The 21,034-nt window shown below is 33.4% G+C and overlaps 1 protein-coding gene across 3 annotated transcripts in view; it reads right to left on the bottom strand.

The window, feature by feature from the left end:
* LOC118190514 (uncharacterized) overlaps window positions 1–21,034 on the bottom strand; it is an 87,674-nt gene that overhangs the window by 20,544 nt on the left and 46,096 nt on the right. For 2 of the 3 annotated variants that reach the window (XM_035361234.2, XM_035361233.2), the window contains exons 2-3: window positions 10,934–11,082; window positions 9,288–9,633 (exon numbers count right to left, since the gene is read on the bottom strand). In XM_035361234.2, the coding sequence (XP_035217125.2) occupies window positions 9,288–9,633; window positions 10,934–11,082 (495 nt within the window). Of the gene's footprint in view, window positions 1–9,287; window positions 9,634–10,933; window positions 11,083–15,873; window positions 15,904–21,034 lie in introns of those variants that run through there. The other variant, XM_035361235.1, reaches the window with a different exon arrangement.

Consider the following 21,034-nt stretch of genomic DNA (forward strand, 5'->3'; position numbering starts at 1 on the left):
AATTCGATAATTGGAGGCGATAAAACAACAAGAATCAGCGTAATTTAAATACAGAACCTTTCTTCTTCAAGTGCAGAACTAAAAATGCACTTCATTTGCATTTCTGCAGCTGAAGTAGAAAGAGGTTCTATATTTAAAACTTCAAAACTAGTCCTGTAAATTAATATATTGACACATTAAATGACTTGAGAATATTTGGCTGATTCTTGTTGTTTTAACTCCTCTAATAATCATTATTCTACATGTTATTTTAACTCAAACACTTTGAATTCATTAAAATTGTAATTAAACGAAATTTTGCTGTCATTTTTCTGGGGCCATTCAGATTAGCGGGCAGTAAAAAATCAGCCTGTATCTTGCCGAAGCTTAGCTGTGCATATTTATTTCAAAAATGCTATGTGGAAAACAAAAGAACTGTATCAACCGGCTGCGATTCTGGTCACATATTAGTATTCTAAGTTAATTATCATTTATTATTATTACGATACCACGCAAAACGTTTATTAGCAATAAAAACTAGAACCTTACCTTTACATATATATTTATTGTACACCTACATCCCCATATATATGTGTGTGTGTGTATATATATATATATATATATATACCTATCTATCTATCTACATAATATATATACACACACAATATACGTACCTATGAAATGAAAGTGAAAATATAAAGCAAAAGCAAAATAAAATAAGCGTGAATTTCGAGCAATTTAAAGTGGTTAGTTGAAGATTAAAATCTGTCTATTTAAGCTAAAAATAAGCATTTATAGTTATTTCATCCAAAACCAATTTCACGATTGTAAAAATGAATAAATGTAAAAAAAAAAAAAATAAAAACAGAGAATATAAACAACAATAAAAAGAAATAAAAAAAGAACTATAAAGTCAAAATATAACCACTGCCGAAAACTTAAATAAATGAAACTTAAAGGTTCATAGGAAGATCATATAACACCAGAAAGAGGTTCTCGTGACATCTGTCAGGAGAAATGTGAAAAATATAGTCTGTTTCTGAGTTAAGTAATAAACAACTAGAAAGGAGAAAAAAATTTAAGGAGTTTAAGTCAAAGATTATTGTTCTTGAATATCATAGCTATTTTAATGGAATATAAATTTTAAAATTAAGACTAGATTTTAAGTATTATTAGCCCAAAGAAGCACTATCTCAGAAGGGCTATTTGTCTCGAAATGGTATTTTGCGTCGGTTCACTATAAACAGCGCATCAGTTTTTAAATTGTTGCTACCAAATATTATTGCCCTGTATAATATTTAAAGAAATTAAATAATGAAGAATTTGCATGAATGTATGTGTGTTTCTCGCACTATGAAAAAACAACGGTACCTAGAATCATCAAATTTGAATAACATAGTCCTCCACCGTAACAAAGGCAACACTGCAGAGGAAAAAACATTTTTATATCCAGCGCGTGAGACCATCTATCGGAAATTCTACAGATTTGCTATTGTTAAATAATTTGTGATATTTCTGAATTTTATGTGGTTTAAGTGCGAAGAACATAATGTTTAAAAATAAAGGTAAGACACAAAACGTTGGAAAAACCCCCTTATTTATCGCTAAATTGCTAAACAGCATTATTTAGTTACCAGCGTTTTAAAAATAATGACATTTAAATTTAAGTGTATACGAATCGTAATAAAACGTTTAACGAATCGTCTGCTAATAAATAGTAATGCTGTTTATTATTAAATAATGCGTTTTTTAATTGGCAACAACGAGAGTTCAGAATTCTAAAGCTGTAAGACTCTGGATGTTTTCTTAAACGCGTATTTACTTATTCTTTGTATATATATCCGTAAAAAAAAATGATGTCAGGTCGTAGAATAATGAAGATATCTTTAATAGTTCCTTCGATACTACATAGTATGGCTAAGCGAAAAAAAAGGTTAACCGTGAAACAAGCTTCAGACTGTGAGTCAAGGTTTATCCAGATTCTATTTTTTTATTGGCTTATTTACAGAAAGCTATTTATATAACTGGATTGACGGTTGAATTGGGCTTAAATAAGCTGCCAAATCCAAAGATTTTTAGATGTGGACATTAATTAAATTCAGTGACTTATTTTAACATTAAACAGAAATTATTCTGAATGTGAGATGTAGATGTGATCTGAAGTTTCAGACTGTGAAGTGATTTAAAACTATAAAATATCATAACCTTATGTTGATATTCTCTATGAAAAGGAATGGATAGAACCTTTTCACACCATTAAGGTTGAATGCTTATTATTTTTGATAATGTGCTTGTTTAATTTCATCAAGTTAATTTTCTAGAAACTATTTTGACATGAATTTTCCACCTTCATAACGAACTGGAGTATAAAATAATCAGCTGTTAAGTTCCGGACCAGCGCAAGTCCAAAAATAAACAACCGTTTTCTGGTTTTGAAAAATTCTCTTGTAATGAGGCGTTAAATAAATGGACACTCATAGTTGAAATATTCACGGCTGTTCAAATGATCAACAACTAAAGACTTTAAAAAAAGTATTAATTTCACTTTTCATAGCGGGTGTATCAAAAAATATTCTTAAGTATAATACATTCGTAACATTTTTGAATAGAAATCTTTTAAATCGGGACTTAAAATTATTGATAGATATTAACCAAAATCAGGCAAATAACAGTTTAAAAATGTTTACCAGCTACTTCAATTTTATATGTAAGAAAAATTAAAGAACGATATTAAATAAGTAATTCGTATATATTTTTCTAAAATTTTTGATTATTGACTTAAATGTAAAACAGCAAATAATTTTATAAGCTAATATGATCTCCAAAAATTTGACATTTATATTTTAACGAACTAATGATATAATCATTCCGAAATTATACGCCTTTATTTTTGGTGTACAAACGGCTTCAACTCGTATAGTATACGCATATTTTCGAAGCTATTCTGCCTGCGGTAGTCCGAAACACGATCGACTGTACTCAAGATTCGCTTGCGTTAGCTCATGATTCTCATTTGTATTTTGCCTTTAATTATTTATTTTTTATTAAAAAACTTGGGAAAGATTAAAACTTTTCTGTACAAATAAGCATGAAAGTGTATAGAATATCAGTATATAAATCTTTCAAAGAACCTATTAAATTGCTCCAAATTTCAAATTAACGTCCATCGTCAGTCGAAGAAAGAAATAATTATCTGACTTCTGAATGATTCTTTATGATGAATTACCTGAATATATAGCTTCAAATTATAACATTCGGCTGTTTTATCCATTTGTACATATAGCTTCTACATCCTACAAGGCGGAAATAGTAGCTAGAATTGATCATGAACTCTTCAGAACTGCCTTTTTCATCCTAGAGATTGCAAAAGAATCTTACTTTTCTATAGTAACTGCATTTGTAAAAGATATATTTTCTATTAATGACGATTATTTGAGCAAACGGAGTGACGCAGAACCCGCAGACATAATTTAAAAGTATGCAAAAAGGAAAACAAGGTAAAACCAACCCTAAATACAGCTCAGTATGTTATTTATGGGTTGGTTTCCCAATGGTCTCTCGGTATAACAGTGTCACAACCTCATGCAAGTCGGCCGCTGTTCGAAAAGACAATCTTTATAACTGTGCTGAGACATAAGGGAACGTGTACAAACTGAAGATCAGTTTCTCGCTTGAAATGGATCATCGGTACCCTTATGGCAAACCTGTGTTTTTCACAAAGGTGCTCTCATGGATGAGGATCTGGGAATTTCAATAAAACTTTATTTTCATACAAATTACAAACTGCTGCATACACATAGGGGTATAAAAGGGCGCATACCGATTCTAGCCTAATCATTCTTTTTTAAATGTCTCATATTAAATTTTTTGTTTAATGTCTTACTTTAAGCTTTCAATATTCTATCAGATAATTTAATTTTCATACGTTTTACCCCACATGTCTATTTCAAAGTTAAAAGAAACACTTTTAGTTATGGAACGATTCGAATCCTTCCCTCCCATTTCATTTTCCTTTTTTTTCTAGTGTTTCCTAAGATATTTGCTATTTGTATTGCCACCTTCGAGCTCTCTGAGAAAAAGAAAATTGCTTTCTAGAAACTCTGTAGAAAAATGTTGCTCTGTGTGAAAGAGGAAGAAGGAATTCAGAAGAAAATAAAGTAATAACGGATTAATAATAAATAACTTATCATGTTTCATAATGTACGGGCATCCTTATGAAAAGGCTAAATTAATTGCTTAATTAATTAATCAGTTTTTATCTGCTTTGTAGGGTTCCTTACTATTATTCTACTAAATGAACGTTGAATAACCTACTGATCTGTTAAGAGACTTATCGCAGAGTTCAAATAACTAAATCAAGAAGGGTAACTACTCTTTATTTCACTCCAAATAAGGTGAACAGTTGGCCCCTTTCTCTGGCTTACAGCAAAGTCTCTACTCTGGCTTAGCTCAAGTCAGAGTAGAGAAACTAAGAAATAAGAAATAAATTAGAATAACTAAAGTAGACTTTTCCGAAGCTAACACAATTATCTAAAGAAGTTGGCTCTGAGTTTAAACTAGCCGGCAACCATCAAAAAGCAAATCATATAAGGCGAGCACAACAGATTCAAGAGAGACTTAGCCCGAAGGCAAACACGCGCTACTCAGAATTCCTAACTCTCTCTTACGAAGTTCTCTTACGAAGAATTGTTCACATGTTATTCCCATCTTATGGCCCCTCGTCTGTAAACACACCCCACAATGTACAGTATATGTGATCAATGAGGTCAAATATGTATTTGACACGTGGTATATGTGTATCATTATTTTTTAAGTGTGTTTTATTTATCATAAGTCTTCAGCGTTAATCAAGTGTATCCCTCTCCCCCTTTCCTCCCCTCTGCGTGTGCGTTTTCTGTACATTTTCATGTTTTTGTGTTTTCATACATTTAGTACCTAGCTCTCAGTCCCTCATCTGTGAATCCGTCCCACAAGTCTCATACCTGTAATTATGTAATTAGTCATGCAATGTTAATAAGTCGCCCCTGTTTGGCCATGTAAACTCCTGCGCTCTTAATAAGCTCCCGCTGTGGACTCTTGAGGCCACAGGGAGTTGTTGCCATTAGATAGTGGAAGGCGAGGGACACATGCCTGTTTATCTCTGGTAGCCACCAGGCGTCCCCGTCTTCCGTCACCTACCTACCCTACCTACGAAGAATTGTCGTTGTCGCCGCGTCTAGCTTGCAAAAGTGCAAGCTGTATACCAGCTATCTTCAGTTGATTGGCTTAATGTAGCGATGCAGGGACAGAAATGCCTAAGTGAGTCCTGGAGACTAGTCCTGTTTATGAGAAAAATACAAATATTTCTCATAAACTGGAAGACTATATACATAATGTTTACAACTATTTGCATAAAATAAATAATGAGGATGAAGTCAAAATCATGCTATATACATAGTTTCAGCTGAGATCTTGGACAGAGCAGATAAGAAAGCACATTCAAGCTTTTTGTAGGAAAATTTTGGTTATCGCTGAGCATGAAAGCCGAAAATGGGCGCAGATGGCGGTCCTCTTGAAGAATCTCGTAGCCGTAAAGTTCAGTGGTTCATTATATTACATTCTTGTGCTTTCGGATGGAAGCGTTCATTTAGTTTTCTGAGAAACCTTGCCAACAGTTCGATCTTAAGGTCTTCGTGAAGACATTTGCTACGTACATAGAAATGGACATTTGTAATGATGCAAAGGTATCTGCTTTGCACCACTCGAAGCTTTTTAAGATCATTATTGGAGATAGTTGCCCATGCCAGGGAAGGGTAAGTCATGACTGGTCTGATAACGGAGAGGTAGTAAATAAATCTCTTCTTGTTCAGCTCTAGTGAAGAGTATTTCCTAAAAATTGGGTATAAGCATTTGATGATTTTAAATGCCCTGTCTCGCACATTATTAAAATGATGTGTCCAAGTAATAAAACATCAAGATATTTAGCCTTGGAAACCACCGGAACATTTTCGTTGAATAAAGTAAGTTGTTTTTTGATCGGAGCATTCATTCTGCGTTTCCGAATGATCAAGAGCAGTGACATAGAGGCATTAATTTGGATTTTCCATTATGCACACCACTGTTCAATCGAAGGAATGAGATCTTGAAGTTTTTATACTACGGGATTTATATTTGCAGATTTCACAGCTAACATCGTGCCATCTGCATAGCACGCCAAAATAAAGTTGTTCTATAGAATTTCTGAAAAATCTGTAGAGTAAAATAAGTAAAATATTGGTCCTAGGACAAAGCCTTGAGGAATACCACTACGAATATTCTTTTTGCAAGAGTCAGCACCATTTACACAAATATAAAAGTCCTGTTCGTGATGAAAGAATGTGTTGTAAGTAATAACTCTCTATCAAAGTGACAGAAAATCAGTTTCGAGATAAGTCGCTCATGCCAGGACGCGATCGAAAGCTCTCGCCACATTTTGCATGAGGAGAGCAACACACTGTTTATTATGCAACGCTGAGTCAGCAAACTCCGTAATTCGCACTAATTGCTTGGCCGTCGAAAGCTTGGGTCGAAAACCAAATTGTTCAGGCGGTATTAAATTGAGATAAGGTTGCATTCGTGACACAATAATCCGTTCGCAGATTTTTTCTAGCACTGGTAGCAAACTGATCGGCCGATAACCGCCAGGTTTAATGTGATCCTTACCAGGCTTCGGAATCAGAATATCTTTTGCACATTTCCATAAGGTAGGAAAACAGTTGTGATAAAAGTATGCATTTAAAATGCTGGTTTACAAATAACGTTGTGCGGCAGGTTTTTGATAGCAGCATTTGGGATTCCGTTATTACTGGGCGCTTTGTGCGGCTTTTTAATAATATTCACATCTTCCGCAGGAGGGACAAATTCCGAAATATTTTTGATGGGTGGTGCACAGATTCCATTATGCACTAGAAATAACGTAGATGATTCGAAATTTTTATCAATAGGCCATTCATTTGGTGTGAATTGTCTCTTAAGAAGTAAATTGAACCTTCCATGAAGTACTCCTTCTATCTCATTTGCATTCAACGCGATTCTAAAAACTCATTCTGGTAGGGAATTGTAAGTGTAAATAAGAACTGATGGGAAAGCACTTTAAAATTAAAATAACTGTTAAAAAATTAAAATATACCTTAGACAATAGTTGTAGGATTTCAGATTCTATTACTCTTCATAATCTTGCTTTCTCTCATGAAACCAATGGAAATAAAACTGAAGTTCTGTAGCGGCCTTGGCGAGAAATAAATGGTTAATGATGTGCGCAATAATAAATAGAATTTTCTGGAATGTTTATATGTGTTGTTACTTTAAATATTTTGCCTACATAATTATATTAAAGATGGTAATTAATTTATACGTATATATTAAACAAGTTTCGTGGAATTATATTATTTTAAATAAATTGCCGAAAAATTGTTTTAGATACCATAAAATGTTTTAATTAAATTTGCATTAAATTCCTTCTATATGTATATATTAAATAATTTACATTATACGCATATTGAATGATTTGCCGATTTATCGTTTACCGTAGTCCATTTCGTTTTCGTGGATATTTAAATCACTTGGTAACAAATTGCACTTTCTTAAGCACAAATTGCGCAAATGCTCTTTTCTCTAGCCAAAAGGTCAAGTTACCTTGTATTAGTTTACGAAGCTAAAGGAACTAAAACTGAGGCATCCCGTAAAAAATTTCTGCGCTTAGGACACCAGACTTTCTTAATGACTGACTGTATGAAAATAACATAGCATCCTCTTCTCTACTCTAACATTCCTTTTTCTGCCAATCATGACTTGATAGAGAAAGAGGGTTGGAAGACCTTCGAATCTATCCCCTGTGATTTTCTGCATCGAAATTGGGACGGTGTATGGTGGGGACTATATTTGTAAAACCTCTGGGTGGTAAAGTCCGGTACACTACTTCTTGGCCTATCAATCATGACAAGCTAATGCGTAGAGTAATATTCGAATAGGAAATGTGTCAGTCAGCTTGTTACCACTTTATTTTTATACCGTTTTTATTTTAATTTGAAATATAATAATAATATTTTCAAAGAAGGCAGTGATGATTTCAGTATATAGAAATAATGAAAGTGGAAGTAGTATATTCAATATGGCAAAGTAGAAGAGACTGAATTGAACACAGATTCAGAAGAATTTTTTGTTTAGCATTCTGTATTATTGCTTAGCATTCTTAGCCTATAAGAAAATTTTCTAGTAGTGGAAAACGTATCTTCTGTCAGAGTAAATTTAAACTATTTTTTACCAAAGTAATTTAATAACCTTCTCCCTTAAGTTGGGCCACCGAAGACATAGATGTTTGTAAGATTATAGTGTCTGTGCAATACGGAAACACGTAACTTAGTGTGGATAGCTGAATGCCCTGTTGAGAGGTTTGGTGTTAGGAGAAGAGCTGCGAGATACTCTAGAATCCATTTCCTGGGAAGTTCGCCATCAGAACTGGGACAGAGTTAACACTTAGTGCGGTTGAGACCATACATGAAAAACCATTAGTTACGTTTTGGTACCTCTGCCACTTCTTCCTTCTTGCTGTTATCCTGACCTTGGCAAAATGAGTAGAACAATATAGATGGAGCGCTATAAAGGCAATGAAATTATTCTCTTGATTGATGATTTAAAATCCCACGTTAATTTCTATGTCAATCAATGCATTCTAGGCCACGGTACTTTGCTCAGCAAGAAATATAGTACATATTAGTCAATATAATAGGCAAAAAATATAAGAAACAGCGATCTTTGAATTTGTGGAGAAAGAAGGGAAACTTGATGTTGTACATTCGCAAACCAATTTACGTAAGATTTAAACTGCAAACCAATCCCAGCAGGAATTATAGCATATAAAATAAATACCTAATAATAAAGGGTCTTTTAAAAAACCATCATTATTAATTAAGCAGGAGATGCGTCATTATTATTTAAGTAGCATCATTATTAATTAGTTAATTAAGCAGAAGATGATTCATTATGTGTTTAAAACATTATTAAAAGAACTTTTTTCTAAAATGATATGCACGGTCTCGTACCAAGGTTACTAACACGCCAGTCGCCTAGAAAACATTTTGTGTACATTTTATTTAACTTTAGATTAAGTAATATTTGAAGCATTACAGCTTTAGAAAGATAACGCATGAGTCTACATCTGATAAAAAAAGTATAGAGCTGCTTCGTGATAGGCCCTACATCTGGTGTTACAATTAGGCAATGCCGCATTAGATATGAATTTTACGTTTACGGTACTTTCTAACAGATATAAACAAGACATTTATGCATACCTGGTGAGTAATGGCTTCTTTTTCTTTATACTTCTCTACTACATATTCCTTGAGTTCTGCATCAGCTAAGGTTCTTGGAGTTGGAGTAAAAAATCCTCCAACTGGCGTGCGATCCGGTAAAGGAGTGGTGGGCAAAGGCGAATAGCTGTAATTCTTTATGGGTTGATAAGTTGGATGAGGAGGTTGAGGAGTTGCTCTCGGTGGTGACATCGGCTGAAACATGGGAGCCCTCGGTAGTGTTCGTGAAGATTCGGTTTCCCGGAGTAACTTTGCATACGGATGCATGCCTTCGGTTGTTGGCAACGGGCTTATAGGTGTAGTAGGGGTTTGAGGAGCGCCAGGTAACCTGTATAGAAAAGAAATAGGAGGAAATTTACAAAAAGGATGAGATTTAACATACATCTTAATATCCCTGTCTCAATATCCCTGTATTAATATCCCTGTATCTTAATATCCTGTCATCTTAATATCTCTAATTTTCGGTTCCTGCATTTCTTCAAGCTTTCGCAGACTCTTTAGTACTATGAGAAATTTTCCTGCAGCCTTAAAGAAAAAACAGGAAGTTTTAGTAACATAAAACTTGGCCAAAGTTTTGTTCTTTAGGGAAACAGAAATTTGTGCACGCGAAATAGCAAAAGATATGTCCACAGTCACTTAAACATGAAATTATTCGAAAAGTGTGAATTTCAATTTAAGCGTGTGTTTAGTATCGAAAAGTCGTACGTAACAAAAATTAAATCTTTCTAAATAGTTAGGGCTGACTGGGTGGCAGAAAAATGCATACCTTCCATATTCACACCAGAGGAGATATAGTCATATATATGTTGGATCTGCCAGTGCATACCTTCCATGCTCACACCACAAAAGGTATAATTATATGCAGATTAAAATAACCGATTATTTGCCTCCTAACGCCTTCCAGCTGCTGTTAGTATTTTTAGTGTCTGTCAGCACATACATTTCATGTTCACACCAGAAAGAATATAGTCATATATAAATTGAAATATACCACTATTAACCTGCTAACGCCTTCCAGCTGCTGTTAACATTTGGGGGAAGTTCTGCTGGTGCATACTTTCCATGTTCACATCAGAAGAAATATAGTCATATGTAGACTGAAGTATACGTCTGTTTTTACTGATAATGCCTTTCAACTGCTGTTTACATTTTCGGGGTCTGCCAGTACATTCCAGTTTCGCACTTGAAGAGGTATAGTCATCTGTGTGATTGAAATTGTCGAGTCATTAGGTTTCTTGTTGAAGCAGGAGACTATGAAAAATAAGCAATGGCCTCGTAGAGACTCGAACCTGGACCTCTCGAATACATGCCGAGTATGCTAACCATTACACCACGGAGGCATCGAGAAAGGAGGGAGAAAATACCTTATAAAGTATACGAATATTTTCTTGCCGGTGTCTTCCAACTTCTGTTAATATTTTTGGTGTCCTCATGACTAATCCATTGAACCATTTTCACATGTAAGAGGGAGATTAAGGTCATATTCGCTTTCGTTATGCCTGAAGACATCGAATTAGAAATAATAAAACTTTCTAAACTTTCAATGAAGTTATCTCAGATGGTATGATTCAGCCCTTTTTTAAGGATAACAGTAAGCGTTCTTCTCGGTTTCCATCGTTATCACTCACCTGCGAATGAGGAGCTGCAGTCTTGTGCCCGCAGCCTTGATGAGGTCATAGGCATCCATATGCGTCAGGTCCCCAGCATCACGGCCTTGAACTTGAAGGATGGTATCCCCTCTTTGTAGTTCACCTTCCGATGGACTCCCCAGGAATACCTGGCAAATAAAAGTTCCCATTAGTACATCTTGAAACAGTTTCATATTTCACTTTATTAAGTCAGTGATGATTGCATAATGTTACTATTACATCAATATAGGTCAATATTATCTGAAAATTTTAGATGTTCACTCCTTTCAAACATTTTGACTCCCTTTTGACTTTTGACTTTTACCCTTTTGACTCCTGTTTAAACTTAATTAATTTTATAAAACTATAAGAAATTATCTCATCCCTCCTTGTATGCTTTCGGGATGTAAGTGGTAAAATGTTTAGCTAGTAGTTTGAAGATTCTGCTGTGGTCACGTTTAGCTTCTCATATTTCCTTCTCCAAAAAATCTCATATCTCTGTTGAATTAAGTTAGCCAATAATTGTCATTGCATGGATTTGGTCGACTGATCCTCGTGTCTTTTCCCATTTGTTTCTTATATGGAGAGAACATAAGGAATTGCCACATTCTCCTGGCCGAGTTCTCGTGTTATGAAAGTGGTTAGGATGTTCAGCTAGCAACTAGAAAATCCGTGATTCGAACGCTACCGAGAGCATTACTGAAGTTTCACGTTCTTTAATTCAAAAACCTTCTTGTCTCCACAAAACAAAAATTTGGATTTTTAATAAATTACGTAATTTAGACCCTTTCGGCTGATTTTATTCGTTTAACTGCAGTACACCAAAAGATGTTTTAATAATGTATGATACAAAAAGTAATGTTTATGTTAAATACAGGATCAACAAATGCGACAAATAATAAATAATTCATTATAAGTTGTAAAAAATAGCATATGGAATATATAAGCGTAAAATAAAATTATATAATAATGCATAAAATAATTTTTTGTACACATAACTAAATAAAATAAAAAAAAAGCAAATCCAAAATCACGGGGTAAAATAAAAGAAGGTATAGAAATACGCACAACAGAAACTTTATTTTACGACTTGCAGTTTGGCAAGATGTTTATATGTAACATTTTAAATGAATTAGGTTAAATTGCTTTGTTAATGTATTTAAAACTATTAACATTATTTAGGAATAGATCTTGGATTTCACCTGATCGGAATTTTTGAATGCTTAGACAAGCAGAATCCTGAGCTTTTACACCAGGAATTGTGAATTGAGAAAGAGAATCTTATAAGAGATTCAGCAAAATAAATTAGTATTATTATGGATTTAAAACCAAACAGTGAGCATTTTGTGATTACCATCATTACCGTCTTATTTTAGAAAATGCGAAGAAAACAAAAACGTAGTATGGCTTGGAAGCAATCAGCTGATCAATTTTTACGTTTTCACAGTGTTACGTGTTGCCATACTCTTTTTTAATATTTGATATATAAGGTATTTCTCCCGCATTCTTAGCATGCCTTCGTGGTTTAATGGCCAGCACACTCTGCGCGTATTTGAGAGGTCCGAAGTGCGAGTCCCGGCAAGGGCATTGCTCATTTCTTCAATTTCCTGCTTTAAAAAAATATAATGTTTCTACAGATATGCTATTTATATTTGAGATGCAAATTGATGAAAATATCCAGGAAAGAACTTATCCGGATTTTTTACGGATATCTTCAGCTGTAAAAATTGTTACTGCTTGGAGTTGTAGGAAAAGGTCCAAACTTTGGGTTCATTATTTTGCTCTTCTAGTATGTTTACACGAACTATTACTCTCAAAAAGAATAATTCAGAATTTGAAAAATATGATTAGAAAATATGAAAATATTTAATTGAATTATTTTTGGTTTTGAAGCTGATGATCTCAATGATTTGTAAAGCTATTTGAAATGGAATCCAAGCTGAGGATGGCAATGATTCGTAGAGCATTTAAAATGGAATCCTAACTTTTAAGGCTGTTATTTTGGAGAACATGTAAGATGCTTAATGGAGAAGTCAACCAACAAAAATCAGCTTTATATTTATTGCTTCACTTTTAAATTAATACTTGTTCGACGTTATTTTATCTTAATTATGTAAGATGCTATTTATATATATATATATATTAATGATTCTTACCACTATCTCTTCAGTTGAGAAAATCTCGTCAAGCATCATTTCCGCAAACCTGCGGATGCAAATGTAACAGCATGGGCAGCCAATGTATTTAAAAAAGGTTCTTGCTCTTAAACGCATAACGGAATGTGTAAACATAGCCAGTTAGTTCTATTTCCAACTTTTTCGATTAAATTATTTCCTTCAAATAATCACTAACAATACCAATCTTTGAGTTCTTTCTCACTCTATTGAACTTGTTTTTGGAAATCTATCCATTTCATTCGTATTTATACATTTCCTGTGTTATATCCGGTGAGGTTCCGCTATTGTAATTTTATTTTGCATTGTTTAATATATGCATTAATTAAAGTGCTTTCGCTGTTGTGAAATCGAATTACATTGTACATACGCATTATAAATTTACCCGTTTTGCATTTATTACGTTTCAACGAGGCCTCATCTAATTCATCTGTCTGCATCTTTGTAAATATAGTGTCTTCAATGTGTATTACCTGGCATGCTTATTATATAGTTACTGCTCTACCTTATTCACCGAGTTCCTTTGTTTTTACATCCTTGTACAAAGCAAAGGAAATATTGTAATCTCAAAAAATTTTGGGTATCATATTCCAATGAAAAAATCCATTTTGACCGCTCTCGAATCTATTTGAACGATGTTTTTGCTTTACAACTGTATCTACGGGCAGAGTAAAGAAACTCATTTTTCCAAAACGGCTTGTAAAATTGTTGTTGTTATGATTAATCCTTCTGATCTGGGCGTAATGCAGACCAAGCACATGAATTCTTTACGGCCAAGACAAAGAAGACAGCTCTTGACATTGGACAACGTCTTAGGCTCTTTATAAGTGATTACGAGTTATCCAATGCCATCTTTGTTCTGCTGGACTGATGGAAGGAACTTCTAACTCTTTTTACCTGCCATCAGCTTCTCGAAGGAACGTTCAGGTTAATGGTATTTAAAGTAGCCGCATGCCGCACAGACATTAGATTTACAACATCCATGTCTTCTTCGGAATTCGATCCCAGGGAATCCCCCCCCCAAATGACAGCCAGCAATACCGTATCGATCAGGGCGGCTCGGAGTTGAAATAAATCCGATGGCAAACCCAGTTTACATTTTCCATTAACAAATGCAAACAAATCGTTTTCAAAATATGTATTCACATCAAACGTCTCTCCGTGGCGTAGACTACTTCAGTAGGGTATACGAAGTCAAATGAGGGAAAATCAGCCGGGAGTCATACGGGGTTTAATAAAAAATAATTAGTTCCTTTACAACCATTACATTGTTGATTGAAATGTTTGCTGTTGGCATAAATACAGATCATTATGTAGAAATTCAATAATTATTTTGTATAAAACTTATCTGCCAAGTTATAAGTAAAAATATTTCAAAAAGTTTAAAAATTATGTAAAAAAGGTGAAAAGTTCTTATTAAGTGAACTGTGCTGTTTAATCTTCAGCTTCACAATCTATGACATTCTATTATACATGATTTTCGCAAGTGAAAGCGCAAAGGTGTTTCAAAAGAAGTACCATTTCAAACATGTCTTCACTAGTGAGTTCAGTAGACAACTTTTGGTATTTGAAGTAGATATTAATTGCTTGTTTAGAGTAATAAAATAGTAAGTCGTAAGAAATATTTTTTTGATTAGGGTACAAAATGTTCGCATATGAATAGGCGGTGATTTAGATCTTTTGAGATAATTCAGGCCTAGTTAGATAAAAAAATAGAAGGTTAGTATTTAATATTTGTGCTTTTCCCAGATATAGTTCCAATATAGTTTTGCTTGTGTACCTTTGAGTTATAAGGTATTTCTCCCACTTTCCTAGCGTGCCATCGTCGTGTAGTGGTTCTCCACGTTGGGCCGGTATTCCAGAGGTCCGTGGTTCTATTCCCGGCGAAGACGTTTGCTAATTTTTCATTTCTCCGGCCTCGAAATAATTTAATGTCTCTACAGACTAAGATACGCCTTGGTTCACAAATTGGAAGAATGACTTCATATGTGTTATATTTTATTTCGTTATGATTTAAATGACAGGCTTAAAATGGGCGGCGCTAAAACCCAATAAATGCTGCTGTAAGAAATCAGAGAACTAAATTAAAAATGTATTTAAATTTAATATTAAATCAGTTCAATATGCTAATTTTTTAACATAACATATATGAACGACTGCATTACTCTGCCCATCAGTAATAACTGAAGGAAAAAAAAGAATAATTTATTCGTTTTATTATTATATTACGTTTAGTATACTTATTCAATAACGAACTTTCGTAGAATTCCGTTAACTAAAATATGGAGGGGTCGATAGTAGAAAATATTTTAGAGATTTCTGCTATACAGAAAAATCCGAAATATCTCAGGAAAACTCATTGGAAATGAAGTTGCGTTTTACAACCAATCAAGAGCTAAACTTGAATAAAGTATGAGTGTTCAGCATATGTTTGTATTTCCTTTTTGTCAGGCCATCTCAGATTTGTGATGAACTTTGTAGAATTTCAGTAACTTAGATATGGATGGGTTGGTAGGTGAAAACATTGAAATATCCTTGGCACGTATGAAACATCCAAAATGGATCATGAAATGCATTCAATAACAAAGAAATATCTTATACAACTAGGGAGATAATTGAACCTGAATAAATGTTTTAGAAAATGTTTCCATTTATATTTTACAAGTCTGAATCTCAAGCAAAATGCGGGGAGGTCGATAGTCGAAAACAATTCAGAGAATTATAGTATACATAAAATATCCGAAATGTCAAGTGAAATGCACTCACTTGAAAAAAAATCATCTTTTTCAATTAGTCAGGTGCTGAACCTGAACGAATCTCAGCACACCTTTCATTCACATTTCTCAAGCCATTTCTAAGTTATGGCTTTCATCTATTCGTGTTCGGGGGGTCGGGTACCGCCGAGATATGACAAGGATACACTGCATGGAGACGCTGACGATAGCACTTTCTCCACCGCTTCACGTTTCCTGCTACAGGGAATTTGGCGTGCAAAGATTTACGTGGGCGTGCTCCGAAATAGCATTGCTTGACACGCTCTCCCTGCAAAAAATACAAGAGTCGAAGAATAACTAGGTTGATAGGATCGCTTTCCTTTCACGTGCTCCAAGAAAGATACATATTGATGTTTAATTTGATAGTTGGAATTTCAGCTTTATCTGCCTGTTTTAGAAGCAGCGAAAGATGAGGAATAGGGTTTCAATAGAAAATTTATATTAAAACAAAAAGCGTATGTTTAATGTAATAATATTTCATTTGATTGTACTTGCTTTTTGCATGTACTCTTGTAATATTTTGTTATATACGCCATACTAATTTTGACCCTTGACAGAGTAGGAAACTTTACCCAGTTTACTAGTTTACATTCTAATACCATTTTATTAGAGTGAAAACTAAATAATATTTTATTCGAGGTCAAATAATTTATTTTTGATGTAAATGTTTTATTATGTCCTAAAGAATAAGTATTTCATTCCAATACAAATATGTTATTAATGTATAGCATTTTATCTGAAAAAATATGTTATTAGTTTCGAAAATATTTGATTAAAGAGCACAAAATTACGCTCTAATATTATTTTACTAGAGTAAAAATTCAATAATATTCAATTAGAAGAAAATAACTTATTTTAATATAAATTTCTCACTGTGTTCAATATTACAGCGACAAATATTTTATTAGCGTGAAATATTTTATTAAGTATCTAATTCAAGATGTAGAGACATTAGATATTTCTGGAGCAGGAGTCGTGAAAAATGAGCAATGCCCTCACTGGGACTCGAACCTGGACCTCTCGAATACGCGCCGAGAGTGCTACTGTTACACCATGAAGGCATGCAGAAAGGTGGGAACTCCTCCTTTTAAAAGGTGATTGGGGGATTAGGGGACCCAGAGAAAATTTTTCTTTATTTTGATAATTTATTGTAGAAATATTTACAACAGAAAATACCTTATAAAATCTAAATATTTTATCAGTTAATTTACACTAATAGTTATTTCATTTTCTTCGACTTGCTGTTAGAACAATGTTCTGTGTAATGATAATTCCTATACATATAATTTACTCGTAACTAAAGAATAACTCATGTCATTTTTCTTATTCGTGTGCAGCATTACTCATACGGCAATGATTTCGATTTTTGCAGAATTAACCGTTGAAAAATGAAGTACTGCATACACAATATATCTAAAGTGCTATTATATATTTTCTCAGTGCTAATGGCTGCCAACCAGCTTAAGTGTTTTGTCGAATGAAGGAAGTGCATGTCAATGCATGCGTTTCAAAACAAAAGTTGCGGTTTTTAGCAAGAATGTTTATTTTGAATACGGACCAGGATGGAATAATGATTTGCATTAAAAGTCGTTATTTCCGTTCTGGTCAAGCAGATGTTAGACCCCCTTCGTTTGTGGTTCTAAAACCAGTCTTCAAAATTTTACACAGATAAAACTTCTAAATTGGCGGTACAATGGGACAAATATATAAACACTTTTGAAAACCAAATGCTGTGACATATTCACCATGGATGTTTGAGCATAGTCTATCAAATGTTATTAAATACATTTATTACATTTTCGCAGATATTGTATGCAAGGATTTTCAATTGATCGATCATATACAAAGAATTACATAACGAAATGTCTCCATAGTATTCCAAATATTTTACAAAGTTTGAATTGCCTTGCGGACAGATGCTTAGAATCTAAAGATTCTGCAGAATATGGCCTGAAGACCACTAGTTTGGGCAATTATTAAGACCCTTTACATGACAATGTATAAAAATTAACTAACTGAGTGAGGCAGAGGTGTAGCCTCATTCGTATACGTAATCAGAAAATCTTTTTCAGTTATTAAATGCAATCTAAAAATATATTATGAAACTCTAATTACACTTTTTTCTGAAACTCTAATTACACTTTTTTCACTCTTCATTTCTTTAAGCGATTTTTTAATAAACGTAAAATTCTTAAATTCTTTTCAGTTAAGGAGAAAGAGGAAGGATATGCCGTTCGTATTTTATCACTTTGCATTTTAACTTATGAATCTTAGTCTGATTGTTAAACTTTAACACTGAAGAAACTGTACACTAGCAAAACTCTGGAAAAGTTCCAAACAGTGGATAGTCTTAATTGATTGCATTTGCTCTGAAAAAACAAAGCTACTGTACTCTTCCTTGTTTTAGTTCCCTAGATTCCCAGTCGTCGATTGTTTGTAAACTTTTACATAAATAGAAGAAAGTATAGGCCACTCTCAATAGAAAACGCAACTAACTGATAAATTTGAAACTATTTAGTATTTATAAACAAAAGCTTGATAGAATGATATAGATAAATTTCAAATGTGCAAGAATATAAATTTCATAAAAAGAAATTAAAAAGACTGAAGAAATTTTAGCTGAAATGTCTACTAAGGAATCAAGAACTAAAATGTCGACGATTGTATTATATAATACCATCCTTTCGTATGCCATACATAATGAGACCTCACTATTTTTAACGACCTAAATCAATATAAAATAATAAAATCAATATTACATTATACTAAACTCCACACTGGGTGGATTGAAATTTGAATAAAGACGAATGTTCGACTAGAATTATAATTTCGCGGTTCAACATACTCCATGCCACAATGTTGGGTTAAATTAAATTGCTCTGCTGCACATGACATGACTGATCATAAATGCTTGAAAAATTATTTAACCGAAGTATCAATGCATGCTTCTTCTAAAGAAGTAAAAAGCTATTTACGCCTCATTAAAAACTCATCATCCTTGAAGATAATGAAGTCTTCATCTGATATATATAGTATTCATCTGATACTCAATGGGATCTAAAGACGCGGAAGGCTAGAAGAAACTTTTCTGAGAGTTTCTGAGAGACGAGTTTCTTCGTCTTCTACCAGTGGAGAATTCTTAGTCGAAACATGTATAGATAGAATGTATATCCCGGTTAGCTGAGCGGGTGTTTTTGAGACTGAACCTTAAATGTTTCAGTTGAAGCTTTGTCCTATATACGATTCCTCCAAAAAACTGGTTTTTACGTAACAGTCAGATATCCCGAAATCAAAAATTTTGGGAAATGTTTCTTTCGATGTGCTGTTGAGGCTAGTTTGTAGATGTGATAGCGGTTTAAGTGAGTCATTATTACCTTCTAATACTTCCTCCAATCGCAAAGGATGCAAAAGCTGGGAAACCTTACAAGTTCAGAAAACAAAGAGATTGGGAACAAATCTTGTATCTCAAGATATACGTGTTTCCGTTGCATGGGTTCAATGCGTAATGGGAATCGGTAATGTTTTGGTAAGATTATTATGCCCTGAAAGATAATACAGTTAAGTAGCTAGTACTGAATAGTAGTACAAACTTTAGATGTAACCGTAGTTCCTCAGTATTTCCTCGAACAGTTTTTTAACTTCTTTGCCGGAATGTTATTACTCGTAAAGTTGTACTTCTGTCGTATTGCCATGAAGTTTTATAAACCAGAGTTCTTTTGTTTGCCTCAGAGTATAAAATGCATTGTATTTAAACATCTACTATTTCATTTTCAACAATCTAATTGAAGGGCCTGCAGTAAGAAGGGCCCTGTCATCATTTTTAAATTTTCGGAAAATTAAATAAAAAATCAAAAATTCATTTTTAACGTATGTTTTAAATGTTTGTCCTGATTAAAAGTGCTAGTAAAAATGATTTTTTACATCTACTCCAATGCTTTTAACTCTAATGCAAAGAATGATTTTTTTTTAACAAAGAAGGACCTATGAGCACAAAATCTACCAAAAGAAGTTAGAACCCTCTAGCTGCAATCCCTTCAATTGTCAGTAGAACCGGATTAACATTTACTAATTTTCTGCAATTCAGTGTGATTATTTGTTGTTTAGTTATTTCTGGTTAGTAATGCATATTATTATTATTATTATTACAGCATTTTATTTTTATTATTACCTCTCAAATTTTATCATAACAATATTTTACGCATTTAGACGTCCCAGGACATGCCCAACGAGATGATTGTAGTTCCTTGTGATACACCGAGCACTGAAGTTTCTGGAGACTTTATTCTGAAACTATGGAAGGACTTTTAAATTGCATGGTAAACGAAAGTATTGCATTTATTAAAGTTCTGTTTCTTATATTTCGAGGTTACAATAAAAATGTAAAATATTCGGATTTGAGAGTGATGGTTTTTAAAGTAAGTGTTTAATATCGTTATAAGGCAAGAAGGCAGGAAGAGATGGATATATATGATGGTTGTAAATGACAGTGCTATGTATCTGCGGGAAATGCTTACATTCTTTAGCTATCATGTGAATGGATAAATGATTATAGAGCAAAGTAATGTAGGAATGCTCTCGCTGACGATTTTCTATAGTAAACTGGCTGTTTTTAAGTTAGAGTGGATGAAGTCTCTGCAATCTTATGCAACCATTCAGTTCAGTGCAATCTTAGCCTTTGCAGATAAAAAGCATGCATTTTTTTTATTTTTAAGAGAAAACAAATCATGATCTTAAAGTTTCAGCCCAAAGCATGTTCATATTTATTACTTTTAATTCCTTTTCATGTAAGGTGTGTTCAAAATGTAAAACTCTTAACTTTCGATTATGAATGTTCCATTTACCTTATCGAAAATTATTTCGCTCAGTTGAAATAGCACGTCGGTTCCTTAGAGTGAGGTAATATGTGAGCCTAAGCAGGATATGAAGGAATGTACACAGTTTAATGAAAGATACTGCCAGAATTTAAGTTTAAGGATTTATGTTATTTAATGAATTAAGTTTTAATGTGCTTAATTTAATGAATCAAGCTTTAATGTGGCATGTCATTTAATGAATTAAGGTTTAAGGTGAATTTAAGTTTAAGATACTAAGTGAAATTTAAGTTGAAACTTAGAGGGCATTGAAGTCACAAATATATATCATTTAAACTCAAA

The sequence above is a fragment of the Stegodyphus dumicola genome, chromosome 4 (genome assembly GCF_044657685.1).
Source record: "Stegodyphus dumicola isolate Sdum_Otavi_A_Nest chromosome 4, ASM4465768v1".
In the NCBI taxonomy this organism is placed as follows: Eukaryota; Metazoa; Arthropoda; class Arachnida; order Araneae; family Eresidae; genus Stegodyphus; species Stegodyphus dumicola.